At 39.1% G+C, this 15,585-nt stretch overlaps 1 protein-coding gene across 1 annotated transcript; it reads right to left on the bottom strand.

Moving 5' to 3' along the window:
* Positions 1-3,325: 3,325 nt before the first annotated feature.
* On the bottom strand, positions 3,326-9,065 carry LOC119728087 (monocarboxylate transporter 13-like). The gene is made up of 6 exons (XM_038200160.1): positions 8,930-9,065; positions 7,598-7,897; positions 6,549-7,228; positions 4,872-5,097; positions 4,110-4,254; positions 3,326-3,581 (listed from the first exon to the last, which is right to left on the bottom strand). Exons 1-6 carry the CDS (start codon positions 9,063-9,065, stop codon positions 3,326-3,328), a joined length of 1,743 nt encoding a protein of 580 aa, XP_038056088.1.
* Positions 9,066-15,585: the final 6,520 nt, after the last annotated feature.

The following is a 15,585-nucleotide window of genomic DNA, read 5'->3' as shown; positions in this document are numbered from 1 at the left end:
CAAAGATTAAATTTTGGGGGACTCTGCATCAAAGATATTTCTGAAGTCTGAGATCATTGCAGTTTAATAATTCAATCGTGGACTTCGGAACCTTTTCGACAGCTAGGGTAAAAAAAAAATAAGACGAAAATGCTATTATTTCATATCGCCATGGGAATTATTTATACACAATTTATTCAATAAACGGGCGATTAGTTCTTCAAAATACGTCCTTCAGATCATTTTACTTTCCAAATCCAAAACAGGTGATTCTCAAGCCATAAATCGGGCAGTCTTTTTGGTGTATCCTACCTTGTTGTAAGGTCTCAGCCGATGATACAGCGAAATATGCAAGCACTGAATCATATTGTGGTACAGCTGCCCGGGTGAAGCACCGCTGGTCGGCTGAAGACAGGTGATACTTGATTCATTCTGAGATTTACAGAGTCTCCCTGGATGCATGGTGAAAAAAACCCATATAAGTTAGTCATGAAAAACACCCGAATTTAATTGAGTTTTGCAGTTTTACCGACGTATTTTTTGTTAATAAGTATTCATTGATGATACAGTGTTCATATAATTTAATTGGTGAAGGGCAACACCCGATATTAAAAACTAAATCTCACTGAAGCAATCTTACATTTTATCCCACATTCTTGTGGTGCCAAGGTTTCTTTTCAAAAGTCCTGGTATTTGATGTAGTTTCCGACTGAGGATTAGGAGTCGAAAGATGCGACACTGGTGAAGGGGGCTGTGGTTTTAAATTGAACTTTAGTCATGTCAATTGTTGTGGTCTGTGGAACATATAGGTGCATCTATCAGCAAATGCTGGTCACTCAACTGGGAAACTTGACTAATCATATTCCAACTGATATCTATTTTGTGTTTGGGAAGCAAAAATTACAACTCGATGCTTGAGACGATAGCAACTCTGCCTGGTTCTTGCCGGTCTTTCAAGTCCGGCCGTTGATGGTTGCTACTACCACCGTCACTGACACTTTTCGTCTGAGCATCTTATAAGCCACAAAATTTATCACTGGAAATGTCATTCAAGAGTATTGGAAATCTCACCAGAGATGGTGGCGGTATGGAGGTTGTTGAAGCTGGGTGATGCTGGTACGGTGCGCTGTCAAGAAGCAATCGGTTGTCGATGTCAAAAGGAAACAAGAGCATGGCGGTGCGGCGCGCGGTTGAAGACGATGTACGACCGTGATGTGGCAGTTGAGCAGTGCAGTCATCAAGCCAGCGATCACAATCAAAGCATTCGTCGTGAATTGGAATCTGGCGCAACAAAGCCATTTCTGCCATCGAGTGATGCATGTAAAACATCAATAATCCCAAATATTTAGCACAATAAACGAGCGCACTGTAGGCCTACCTTACCCGAAGAGATCAATTTGTGTTCTGAAGACTGTTGCGCTGTTACATAGTCACCACCACTGACGAAGCATCAACACGGATGCCTCACTAAAAGAACACATGCACTCGTTGTTTGGGCAATAACTCAAGAAATACCATATGTATTAAGCTGAAATTTCGTCCAGTGATTGGTCTTGATGTGTAAATTAGGATATTTGATTACATGAGAAACAGCTAAACCATAAAAAAAAGATATGACGGAAACAATAAGAGTTTTAAACGCGAGAAATTCAATCCGAATGAAAATCAACGTTCGTGGTAAATACAACACACTCATTTGGGGGGCAATTACCTGTGAATTACCAGTTGTTTTAAGCTGAAATTTCGTCCAGTGATTGGTCTTGATGTGTAAACATTAGGAGAATTAATTTCGTGAGAAACCGTCAAACATTAAAATAAAATGACTGAATAAATGTAACGTTTTAAACGCGAAAAAAATACAGTCCGAAAGAAAGTCGATTTTCACAAAATTATCACAAAAGCATTTAACAAAAGTATCACATTCCTCTTGTTTAGGCTCGTCCAAACATTTTATTAAAGGTACAAATGTACAATATTCGAATCTAATCTCATCTAGTCTAATTAAGGGTGAAAAATGCAGTTTTTAAAATTAAATTTTAGTTTCACCATTTTGTAACGAATATACAAAGCTGGCAGTGTTTTTGTCTGCGAAGTCACAAGTTCATACTTTAAGTTGTTCGTCCATTCTAAGCGACTGAGCTGAAGGAATTAATTGAAACAAAATCTGAGAAAGAAAAACTAAATAATAATGTCCTTTAACACATTTTACAAAACAATTCCATGTGTGCTTTGTCCGCTGGATTAAAATTGCAATTCCACAAGTTGTGAAGGAACGATTGGGTAATTAATTTTTCTGAGGCGATATCTCAAACATCCACGTATTGGCCGGGTTTGTCCTTTCTATGCCACCAACTCTCATACCAACTATTTTCCATAGGCCTACAACAAAACTGTCACAGTATTTTCAACTACACACATAAATCCTCCTTGCAGAGACGGTAACATACACGCTGCAAGACGACCATTGAAACCCTTCATCAAAGGAGGGCGATAGACACATTTGCTTGACGGCTATACATGCGATTAAAACGGCGCAACAAAGAGAAGTGTTTAAAGGGAAAATTCAACATTTGCAAACATCAAAAAATAAAACTACCAAATCATTTTGAAATACCTTGCTGGACTGTTAGTGAATGACAGTGTAAAGCATCCTGTAAAATCATGGCACCTGGTATATTGTCATTTTCAAGAAAAGTGGTATTTTTGTATCAATTTCCAACTCTGATCGGCCGATCAGCGTTGGAAAAAACTGGCTTTTTTCAAATACTGGCCCCAATTAACCATCGCACTTATTTGCAATCGATTACACACCTATGAACGGGTACAAGCCAGCTAGACTGGTTCCCTGACCTTACAATTCCCCAATGTACGTAAACTGCTCTGTTTCTTCTTAAATGGAGTCAGGGAACCAGACTACGGGAAAATGATTGTTTTTCTTGGTTTTTATAGCATTTTCGAACTCAAAACCTCAAAAAAGTCAGTGTAACTATATTTGCTATATATTTCCAACCCCCCAATTCCATCCATTTCTGAAAATTACAGCAAAAGCAAATGATGTATATTCCCTTTAAGCTGTCGACCATTTTTGACAAGGGCTTCATGCAGGTTGCAGCATATATGCACCCAATTTTGACGGATGAGTTTTGCCTTTATCAACCTCAGAACACGCACTAAATGCAGGCCTACAACACCATTAACTATATGTTCTGTTTGGAGGGAAAGAGGAGTTAAACGTCTCGGAGCAACACGAATCGTTCAACAATGTAAACAGTAAGAAGTAAGAACAAATCTACGCAGGTTTCCACAACCCCATGTACACCTGATTATCACTTTACAGTCAAAGCTACTAGATCTCGATTTCATACGCAGGATTTGAATGACCAACGCCATTTCTAATAGGAGTCTCTGCTATGGAAATATGCAAATCGGCACTAGAGTGGCTGTGATCAGGCGTTGGAGTTGTAGGGTTGCCATGACAACATCGCAAGCGAGCTTGGATTTTCCGCTTAGCCGGAATTAGTAGCATACTTAACGATGCTAGGACAAAACTGGCGACTAAGACGAGTAGACTCAGGGTGTAGTCTCCCGTCAAGTCGTAAAGACTATCTGGGAAAATAAATACAAAAAAATAAACAAAATGTTATGAAAACAAGTTATGAAAAAAACAATTACCATGAAAATCACATCAATTTGGGATTCCTTAGGGTGTTTAATAACTTATCAGTTTGTCTAAAAAGGTGACTACGTAAGTAAGCTGTGACAGCGCCAAGTACCTAGTGCTGAAAATACACAAAATATATCTTATGACTTCATATGCCTTTTTTTTGTTGCTTGTTTCGAATGTGCTCAATGGGATGATGAATCAGCTCTAAACTCGCTCTAAACTGTAGGGACCACGTGAACCGTTTCACGGCTACCGCCATCTTTGTGGTCACGTGGTAATCTCAGGGGAAATTTCATTGAAAACAAATCTCAACATGCTCAGGAAACCAAGGCATGACCGGACTTATCATTTTCAATAAATTGCTGGTATCAACGACCACAAAGATGGCGGGTATCCTTGAAACGATCCATGTCGCATTTGTCCGAGATCCATCTTGTGACGAATTGGAATCATTTTCATTGGCTACTTACCGATAATGGGAGATCCTAGAATTCCTAAGCCGAATCCAAGCAACACGATGGACGTGACGGCACGAGAGCCGTAGACGCCAAAAAGTTCGTCCCCGGCTGCAATACAGGCACCGTAGGTCCCCCCACGGAATATACCCCAAGCTGAAATGTGAAGGGGAAAAAAAAAAGAATGAGTGGACAAAGTTTGTTTAAAAAAATGTTTTGCGTATATGGCAGTTTTAAATAATTCACTTTAAAGTTTATATACTGATGCTTTCTTAGTCGTATATACATTTTTGACAAAGTACTTAAGACTGGCAAAAAGGCAATCAAATTTCAACTTCTACTACGTTCCGTGGTTTTCTTTAATCAATAGAATTCATTAAATCCTCAAGGAAAAATCACTATTTTATTATTTTGCGTTTGCTCAGTTTCTTGAAAATAATCGTCAGTTACTAGCAATCTTATCTCTTGTTACAATATCAAGATTTTCATTTAAACTTCTTTACTTTTAGCGTTTCAAACTCTACCTTAAGTTTCTTTCACTTTGCAATTGATATACTGATGCGTTCTTAGCCAGGCCTTATAATATTGGAACTCGCGTAACACTCACTAACTGACTGTCACTTGTGATCCGAGCAGTGCTGTCGTATAGGATTACCTCGTAACGTCAATGAATGAGCTGAATTTGCCCCATTGATGTTTGATCGGTAAACAAAAAAACATTTTGACTAAAATACTTGGACAAAAACATTATTTTAATTGATTGGAGTAGTCACCCGTTGCAAGGACAATCATGTGTTGGAAAGTTGAGCACAGCGTCAGGAAGCCCGAGACAACAGCGCCACCAAGAGAGCTACAAGCGATGAGGTACAACTTCAAACATGGCAGGCGGTCTCCGAACATGGCGAAGAGGATCTTACAGCCGACCTCGGCAGCTCCAAAGACCAGGAGGGCCAGGGAGATCTGCTCGGTAGACAGGCCGATCCCTTCCATGAAGCTAGACTGGGAAATGGAAGTACAATTGAAAATATTTTGTGGGGTTTTTTTTCATGTGGGATCACTTTGGGTACATTTTTGTTTTCGTTAGAATAGAAGCAGTAAAAACAAAAAGAACCAAAAAATTCCTACTTTTCTTATGGACAACTCGTCACCGTTTTCACGAAGAGCCAATCGATTTCGATTGTTTTTTTTCTCTCACTATTTTGCTTTAAAACATTGTACTTAACCATTTTGACATGTTTCTGTAAGCAAAACATCATTAATTTCCAAATTACGTTAATGATGCAAGGGGCAGAAATCTCGATAATTGCATTTTGCGTTTTCACGAAGAGCAACATATCTTTGTTATATTCTCAGCTGCGGGCGCGTTCACACGCGCGCCCCTTCCATATGGAAAAACACATTGAACAGAATGGGCTAGAAACTTGAATTTTCGTTTTCATGAAGAGACACATTATCTTTGCTAATTAATGTTCACTAATTAACTACTGTATTCATTCTAATTCACGTAAAAAATCAGCTCTCATAGAATCATGTGAAGGTTTCCATACTGCACAATGTTGTTGCAAAGTAGTATTTTGTGCAATTTTAAAATAGGAGAAACATCTTTTGCGATTATCTCCAAAACGCTTTTTCTTCTAATTCCTGTGGCTCTTCGTGAAAACGCTGACGAACTGTCAAAATAATTAAATATCCTGCTTAATTGTAAGTAAATAACACGACCATGCATACTGTAAAATCCTTTTGCTTGGTACATGCTGTCATTTTCGAGAAAAGATGATTTACCATCGTTTCCTCGCGATGACTGCACTTTCAACGGAGTATGCTTTGCGTCGAGAAAAATGAAGATGCATTTACACAGTTTTCTCACAAAATATGATATCTACTGAGCTGCAATTTCGACAGGTTAGTTATTATTAATAGCCTGCATCATGTTTATTTTATCGTTGTTCCCTGAATCGGCAAAAAAACCCACATTTTTATAAATGTCGTCCATTATTAAGTATGATGCATAATAAATAACCTGTTGAAGTTTCAGCTCGGTGGATACTAAACATTTTGAGAAAACAGAGAGAACAATAATTCTGTTTTCGTTTCGTACTGGTATTCTGCGTATAAAAAGTGTGCCCTAATGGGCACCCTATTTTGAAACAGCCTTCAATGAAAGTTTTCTTCCAAACAATACCATTTCAGGCAGAGTAACTTCACAGGGTATTTGATACCAGTCATGTCTTCGCTTTGAGCAAGGTTTCTTTCATTAAATCGGTACAGGTAGCTTTCCTGGTAATTATACAAATGATCCGACGCGGCTGGAATCATCAATAGAGGTAATTTCATACCAATTGTTTTTACATAATCACGCCCAAAAAGTCTTAGGCCCTAATCATAATCCGGAAGTTGACACTCCGTGTAAAAAAAATACGAAAACGCAATAAGAATCTGTCAATACTTACGAAATTCAGAATCACAAAGGACCAGCCGAACTGAGCGAGTGTAATTGCTGTCACCCACAACCACATCTCGGCATCCAGAAAAATTTTAGTAATGCGAACTTTCGCTTTGGTCAGATCACTGTCGACACTCGTCGAATTCGGTTCTTCGCTTTTATCTGTTTCTTCGACAATCTCACCGTTTCTCCGTTCCGCACCGGGAGATTGCCTCTTCTGTGAAGTTAAATGTGTGACGGTAGTAATGCGAACTTTGGTCAGATCACTGTCGACACTCGTCGAATTCGGTTCTTCGCTTGTATCTGTTTCTTCGACAATCTCCCCGTTTCTCTGTTCCGCACCGGGAGATTGCCTCTTCTGAGAAGTCAACTGTGCGACGGTGGTAATGCGAACTTTGGTCAGATCACCGTCGACACTCGTCGAATTCGGTTCTTCGCTTCTATCTCTTTCTTCGACAGTCACCCCATTTCTCTGTTCCTCATCAGGAGATTGTCGGTTCTGAGTCGAAGAGACTGTGAGGGTATCATCCTGTCCAGTTTGGGCTGGTCTATTCGCTGGTGATTTGAGGAACGGTATGGCACCTGCTAAGCCTAGAAGTAGAACGATCCCACTGAGTATTCTGAAACAGTTCCTCCAGCCGTATGCAGCTCGCAGTGTATTCAGTACTGGACCGAATACCATTACACCTGTAAAAAACAGTGGACAGAAAAAAAGTATCTGAAAGATTTTTGTTTAACAAATAGTTAAAAAAAGAAAAAAAAGAATAAAAATCCCACCATATAAACGTGATGTTTGGTTACTCATTAGGCTGCAAATAGTGTGATTAAAGATGTTCTGTCCGTGTTTTTTTTAAATATTTTTTATACATTACCCCCAAAATAGATTTCACTTCAAATTTATATTTTTTAAGCTATACAAAAGATTTTCACTTTTAAGTGAAATATTGAAACCTAAAAAATTGGCTTATATAAGTTAAGTCATGGAACAAATACTTCCAAAATGTCGGTTTTGCTTATAACTGAAGATGTACATTATATAAATAAAGAAATAGTTACCAAATGAAGTTCCAATTAGCGCCCCGCCGGTTGCACGACAGCTACTCTCATGGCCCGAGTACCAGTCTAAAAGCAGACTGCCGGCCGCACAGTTTGCCAGACTGGAACCCAGACCCACTAGGAGACCGAAGGTCAGGTACCCGTACTCCAACGAGGGAATGAACGAGGTGGACAGGTAGCCAGCGGATGCGAGGATCGTACCGAGAAGCACCAGACGAAGATTGCCCAGTTTGGTAGCCACGATTGCAGCGAGTGGAACGACTGCACAGTAGACGCCAGAACCTAGGGAACCCACCCAACCTGCAACAAAGAAGAACAAAACGAAACTGGCTAATACGGTCCATGCATAGTCTGTAGATAGCACTAAAACAACACATTCTTTCGGCTAATCGTCCAATTTCAATTGATGTTAAGACCTTTCATTTTATTGTTGATTAATTTAATCATCACTATAACAACAAATTCTTTCGGCGAATCGTCCAATTTCAATTGATGTTGAGACCTTTCATTTTATTGTTGATTAATTTAATCATCAGACCATCAGATGAGAAAAGGGATGTGAACTCTTTGCCTACTTTGTATTTTATTGTATGTCATCGCACTTAAATTCTGCTAAAGTACTGCTTAACGCGTGACAAAATTATGTTAGCCTCGCAATAACTTTAATCAATGTGTTTCGTATTAATATTAGGTAATATTTTTGTGTTGATATTACAGCTAAATTTATTTTCAACTGAGAGATCTTAAATAGCTTATTTTATAAACCAGTTTTGACCCAAAAAAATTAAACAGCGAAAAAACTGACTAGCAAAATAACAGAAATATCTCGCAAGGGTTAAGCTTGCCTTTTTGAAACAGAATGTATCGTGTTCGTAAAAATTAAAATGAATTAGTGTACGTTTTGACAGAGAATCTGGTACACGGTACCCTGTGGAGACATGTGCACAAAAGATTGTATACGTCTCCACAGAGCAATTTCTATAGGTGAATAGACAAGGTTATCACGAAATAGATATATGAATTTTACTTAAAAACTAGGAATGTCCTAGTTGTGTTGATCCGTCGCAAATTGAAGTATTTCATGAAAGAGATTTAAGTCCGAATTTCAGCCCAGGAAATTAATTCTGGTTAAAATACTCGCATTTTTAAAGCACACTTTGAAAGTACACTTTTAAACTCGAAATATTTAGTACACGAGAACAAAGAAATGACTCCACAAAGATAAAAAAAAAATCCAGCATGAATGTATTATCATCGCAACAACAAAAAATAAGCCTAAAATATTATCTCCTAAATAGCTGCTGCTTGAAAGGGATAAGTGAAATGGCTTACCGGTAAAAACTGCGCTCTTTTGAAACTCCTCTTTAAGATCAACGAAGAAGACGTTGTAATTGTACACCGGGCCCGCCGTCACGAAGAACTGAATGAACGCCGCTACGACAACCAAAAACCTCCAGTTAACCGACATCTTTAAGTTTAATCTGAGTCACATCGGCATTTACAAGAGTCCACGAAAGTTCTCGACTCATTCCCGAGAAATATTTGTCCCGAGTGGATACGCTTGGGTCATTTTGGTCCGTAATATTTTGAAACGTTTACAAGATGTACCTACATCTAGATGCTTCTATATTACACTGTACACTACGAAGAATCCATCTTCTTCTAGTGTAATCATCCTTAGATGGGAACTTAGACTTTGAGTGACATTAATTGTTCAAGATGGGACCTTGAAGTTGTTTTGCTTGTACAAGGCAGCTGCGCATTAATACTCACAACCCGATCAAAAAGAGTTTGAAACGCAAGAATGTTTTCCAATATCCAGGAAACTCTGTGTGCTTAGCCTAGTTAAAACATTTGTGGAATCGAACAGTTGAAAATGCTACTTCTTTCCAAAAATGTTGGAGACGTAGGGAGGGCTGAGGCTGCTTTGGGAACATTTCTGTCCCAAAAATCCAATATTGATTATGTCAGCGCTTATTACTTGTCCTTATCCCGTACTTGCCCTCGGATACGTCCGTGTTGTTTCACCTTTTCGCCATATCAAGGGCGAGGCCGTGACCAGATGAAAACCCGGTAAAGTTCAGCTCGTTCGCTCATGTGCCGTAAAAGCGGACGAGCGCCCTCTATTTGTGAACAAAAGTCAGTCTGACCTCTGGGCGAACTCCATCAGATGGGCAGGACTGAATAAAGGACGAAAATCTGAGTCTCAGAAATAATATGTTTATTCCCTTGTATTACAAGGGAATGAAAGGAAATTATAATATCTAAAAACATAAAAAGTTGAACATTTTATTAAAAATCATTATTGATCTCGTTTTATCTTTTTGTTATAGGCTTAATCAGTTAATTAAGCACTGTTTTTACCCTTTCCTGTATTTGTTTCTTTTAATAACGTGCTACATTGATTTTGTGTGTATGATATTTCTTTTATTTAATGGGTGAACTTTAGACATGCTTTCTTTGCTTCTCGATATCGCACAATGAGGAGAATATGAGTTACACAGGTCAACCACTAGCCGACAACAATAACATTTTGTATGCACATATTCTAAAAGAGTTCACAATCATATTCGCCATGCATTCATTGTAACAACGGCAACGGACCGTATCATAGTGTAATATTGGTATGTATTGAGTTTGCTGTTTGCATTGTGTGCGATTTATGGGTTTCACGGAAGTTGGGGAATGCCCTGATTGAGCAAAAATCGGTTTGTCACGTGGTAATGACTCATACTTTGCCAAAACCCAACAAATTGCGACATCAATGTTACGAAAATGTCTCCAAAAACCTGTTATTCTGAATAATACAATCTGTTTTAGTCGTCATGTATGGATTTAACGTTTTCTCCATCTACTGCTCAACTTGGTGCATGTCCCTTGACAGGTGGTTTTTACGTATGTTTTATATGCTTTTTATTTTCAGGAATGCTTAGGCTGTAGCCTGGTGGCCTAACGGTTATTCGGTTCGCCTCGCACCTGAAGGGGCGGGTGTTCGAATCCCCGTCCCACCCCCGACAAAATTATCAAAACAAAAACAAAAAAAGGAAAAGCACAAAAAAATGTACATTGAACACCACCAAGCAGATATAGGCTTTTCAAACTAAGTTACTGTATCTGGTACTTAGTTGTACAAATTAGTTGATGTAAATAATAAATAAAAAGGTGGTTCCTTTGTAGGTATAAAGGTGTAAGGTTGAAGAGTCGAATAGCAACAAGGTCAGTGAGCTACAGCCTTTTACAACTGGAATTGGTGTAATCAATCTCAGTTTCATTTCCCAAAAAAATATTTCCCTCTGAAGCAAAGAAATAAACCATGGCAACGGAGCAACGGAGGCATAATTACGAGATGCGGAAGCTTACATGGGTATGCCTTTACATAAAAACAACACTGAAAAGTATTAAATGTACTACTCACCCAAAAAAAGGTTTCAATACAGAAGACTTTAAAAGAACACCATCTCATAGCCACACATCTCATGCATGCAATGTCCACAATCGTCATTTATTCCATTGTATCTCACATTCGTAATGTTATTATTATCGCCATGACAATATCTTCCTTACCGTTACCATTCTTAGCGACGATCCCCCCCCCCTCCACTTCTTCTTGAAGAGTCTCATTCGTTCATGTTGTTTTTCAACATTTGTTTGTATTTGCGAAATAACGCAATACTCTTGCGAATAATTTCGGCTCGGGTAATTATCAGCATCCAGAATCCAACCGGTCTCAAACAGAGTGTTTAAAACCGGCAAATCACTCATCTATTCTCTTATTAACAATCATTATAGATGTCGTTTTATCGTTTTTTTTTTTTTTTTTTCAAAGTCGAATCCGGCGAACTTAAGTAATGCTACAGTTAAATAATGAAAGGTTTGCGGAAACACCAAGTGCGAATAATTTCTCGACTAAGAGGATGGTTCTGAAAAGAACCAGAGGTATAAACTCGACGTTCCGGTCAGTATGCTCTGACCGTCTTCAGGAGAGTGCCTAAAAGCGGTCAGAGCATACTGACCGGAACGTCGAGTTTATACCTCTGGTTCTTTTCAGAACCATTCTCTTAGTTGAGAAATTATTCGCACATGGTGTTTCCGAAAACCTTTCATTATTTAGTATTTCCACCATGCAAAGCCTCAAATCTTACTAATGCTACAGTCCATCATTTGCAGGAATTCAAAAACTACTGACGTAGTAATTGTTCAAAAACATACTTGTTTTAAAGTTAATAATGATACTAAACTCCCTGTGAAATTATTCTTTCTGACAAGCTGTCATTTTGAAGAAACCTATAAAAGAAGGTCTTTCCAGCGATGCGTCTAAAGACACACTCATGAGTAGTTCGTTTTTAATTCGGCGAAAAGCGTGCGCAAGCATTGACACGACGCACACGCGCGCGCGGTTGCTATCCGGTTCGTAAGTGACTTCGTCATACACGCGCACGCACCACTGATTACGAGCGCCCATTGGATAAACACTCAAGTTGCGTTAACTTCCGGTTCCATTGGTGCCATGCTACACGTACAGTATAAAGCATGGCTAAGTTGAGATGACGTCACACTTACGAACCGGATAATTCGTCGGTTCAGTGCGCGCCATCTCGTAGCTGCAATCGGCTCAGTGAGAACGTGTCTCAAATGCAGCTGAATTCAGGCCCAATTCTAAACATGACTCAGCAACTTTTGATTTGAAATCGAGATCCTAGAATATCGTTTTCTCGGAATAGCAGCATTCACTGAGCTGAAACTTCATCAGGTTAGCTGCAGTTCAGCACCCTTCTTTAGAATTGGAACACTTTTGTAACTTCAAACGAACATGATGCAAAAATTACAAATGATGGACTGTACCTTTAAAAACTTTATTGTGGCGGTGTCACGCTCACGCGCATGCTGCACGCGTTCTTTAAGACGAGGCGCACGCACATTTTGGTATTCCTATTGGTCGAAGGAGCCCGGATCGCGGAGTGCGTGTGTATTACCTGAGCGCGACTCGCGCGAGCCTGTTGCCACCGCAGAATTGCAGCTGCCGCCAGATTTTTCTATAGGCCTAACCAGCTAGGGCCCAATTTCACGGTGCGGCTAAGCACACGATTTTATGCTAACAGAGCCTCCGTCTATTTCATGGAGACCGTAAACATAAGCACATCAAAAGGCACGTTTACTCCAGAAGAAAAATTTGCTTTAAACTTAGTGGCAATAAAAATCTATAATTATGCCCGCACCACCGTTAGCACATCCACGCTGTGAAATAGTGCTTAAGGTCAAGGGCGGATCCAGAACACAATTTTTTTGGGGGGCCCCAAAAAAATTTGGTCTGCCTAAAAAGTGGGTCAAACCAATTACGGCGTGGGGTTCGGGGCCCGCTTAAGGGCCCCGAAAAAAATTTGGATTCTAGATGCTCTGTGGTGCGATCTGAGGCAATTTCTGACCACTTTAACAGATGTTTTTTTGAGGAAAAGATGGTGGTGTACTCATTGCCTGCCTTTATTGCGATTCGTTTTTTTTGGGGGGGGGGGGGGGGGCATGGCCCCCTTTGCCCCCCCCCCCCCGGATCCGCCCTTGCTTAAGGTAAGCACTTGGTTTTTTTTCTGCTATGCTAAGCACAACTATTCTGCTAACTGTTAAGCAGCGCCGTGGATTTGGCCCAGATAATAAGTAGGCTTACTGTTTTTATCCTTTTCTGTAATTGTTTACTTTAATAACGTACAATATCCATTCTGTTTGTGTCTGTGATTTTTTTTATTTGATGGCTGAACATTAGACATGCTTTCTTTGCTTGTCGATATCGCACAATGAAAAGATTATTATTTACACGGGTCAACCACTAGCCGACAACAATAACATAATTTTTCATGCACATTCTCTTAAAGAGTTCGCAAACATTATTCGCCATGCATTTATTGTAACAACGGCAACAGACCCTGTCATAATGTATTATTTGCATGTATTAACATTGAGTTTGCATTGCGTGCGATTGCTGGGTTCCGCGGAAGTTGGGGAATTTCCCTAGCTGAGCAACGGTCGGTTTGTCACGTGGGGACGGATGACTCATACTGCGCCAAAACCCGATAAATTGCGACATCACAGTCACGAAAATGTCTCCAAAAACCGTTATTCTGAGTAAGTGACAATCTAATTTTATCGTCACATATGTATTTATGATAGTCTTGTTTGTACTGCATAACTCGGTGCATGTCTCTTGACAGGTGGTTTTTATGTATATTTTATATGCTTTTTATTTTCATGAATGGTTAGGCTGTAGCCTGGTGGCCTAACGGTTATTCGGTTCGCCTTGCACCTGAAGGGGCGGGTGTTCGAATCCCCGTCCCACCACTGACAAAATTATCCAAAAAAAAAAAAAAAAAAAGGAAAACACAAAAAAAGAAAACAAAACCATCAGAAAATTCACCAAAAAAAAAAAAAAAATGGAAAATCACAAAAAAATTAATTAAAGTTTACGTTAAAATCCAAGTATGAGCTACCACAACAAAATTACTATATTTGGTATTAAGCTATTTAGGTCTAATTTGTTATTAAAAATGTAAGAAAAAAGTGGTTCCTTTGTAGGTATAAAGGTGTAAGGTTGAAGAGTCGAATAGCAACAAGGTCAGTGAGCTACAGCTTTTTACAACTGGAATTGGTGTAATCAATCTCAGTTTCATTTCCAAAAACATTTATTTCCCTCTGAAGCAAAGTAATAAGCCATGGCAATGGGGTAATGGAGGCATAATTACGAGAGAAGGAGATTAAATGGGTATGCCTTTACATATTTACAAACAACAATGAAAAGTATTAAATGTACTACTAACCCCCAACAAGGTTTCAATACAGAAGACTTTAAAAGAACACCATCTCATAGCAACACATCTCATGCATCCAATGTCCACAATCGTCATTTATTCCATTGTATCTCACATTCTTAATGTTATTATTATCGCCATGACAATATCTTCCTTACCGTTGCCTTTCTGAGCGACGATTCCTCCCCAACCCCCCTCTGCTTCTTCTTTAAGAGTCTCATTCGTTCATGTTGTTGTTTTTCAACATTTGTTTGTGTTTGCGAAATAACGCTCTACGCAACGGTGCTTCTTAAGAAGCACCGTTGGAAAGGCCTTCTTTTGTTGATTTGTTCGAAATGACAGCTTGCCAGAGAGAATAATTGCACAGGGAGTTTAGTCCCCTTACTTTCTTTCAACCAAGTATGCTTTTCAACAATAATGACCTCAGTTACTTTTTTGGATAGCTGCAAATGATGGACTCTGGCTTTAACTTAGTGCCAATAGAAATCTATAATTATGTGCGCACGACCGTTAGCACATCCGCGCCGTGAAATAGTGCTTTAGGTTAGCAATTGTTTTTTTTTTTCTGCTATGCTAAGCACAACTATTCTGCTAACTGATAAGCAGCGCCGTGAATTTGGCCCAGTTGATAAGTAGGCTTACTATTTCTATCCTTTTCTGTATTTGTTTGTTTTAATAACGTACAATATCAATTCTGTTGGTGTCTGTGATTTTTTTTTATTTGATGGCTGAACATTAGACATGCTTTCTTTGCCTGTCGATATTACACAATGAAAAGATTATTATTGACATTACACAGGTCAACCACTAGCCGACAACAATACCATAATTTTGTTATGCACATTCTCTAAAAGAGTTCGCAAACATTGTTCGCCATTCGTTTATTGTAACAACGGCAACAGACCGTGTCATAATGTATTATTTGCATGTATAAACATTAAGTTTGCATTGCGTGCGATTTTCTGGGTTGCACGGAAGTTCGGGCATTCCCTGTTTGAGCAAAGGTCGGTTTGTCACGTGGGAATGACTCATACTGCGCCAAAACCCGATAAATTGCGACATCAATGTCACGAAAATGTTTCCAAAAACCTGTTTTTCTGAATTGAATACAATCTGTTTTTGTCGTCATGTATGAATGTATTGTTTTCTCCATCTACTGCTCAACTTGGTGCATGTCTCTTGACAGGTGGTTTT

Source organism: Patiria miniata, unplaced genomic scaffold (assembly GCF_015706575.1).
Source record: "Patiria miniata isolate m_02_andy unplaced genomic scaffold, ASM1570657v1 HiC_scaffold_20, whole genome shotgun sequence".
Lineage (NCBI taxonomy): Eukaryota > Metazoa > Echinodermata > Asteroidea > Valvatida > Asterinidae > Patiria > Patiria miniata.
The sequence above is the reverse complement of the archived record's forward strand: the minus strand, read 5'-3'. Positions and strand labels throughout refer to the sequence as shown.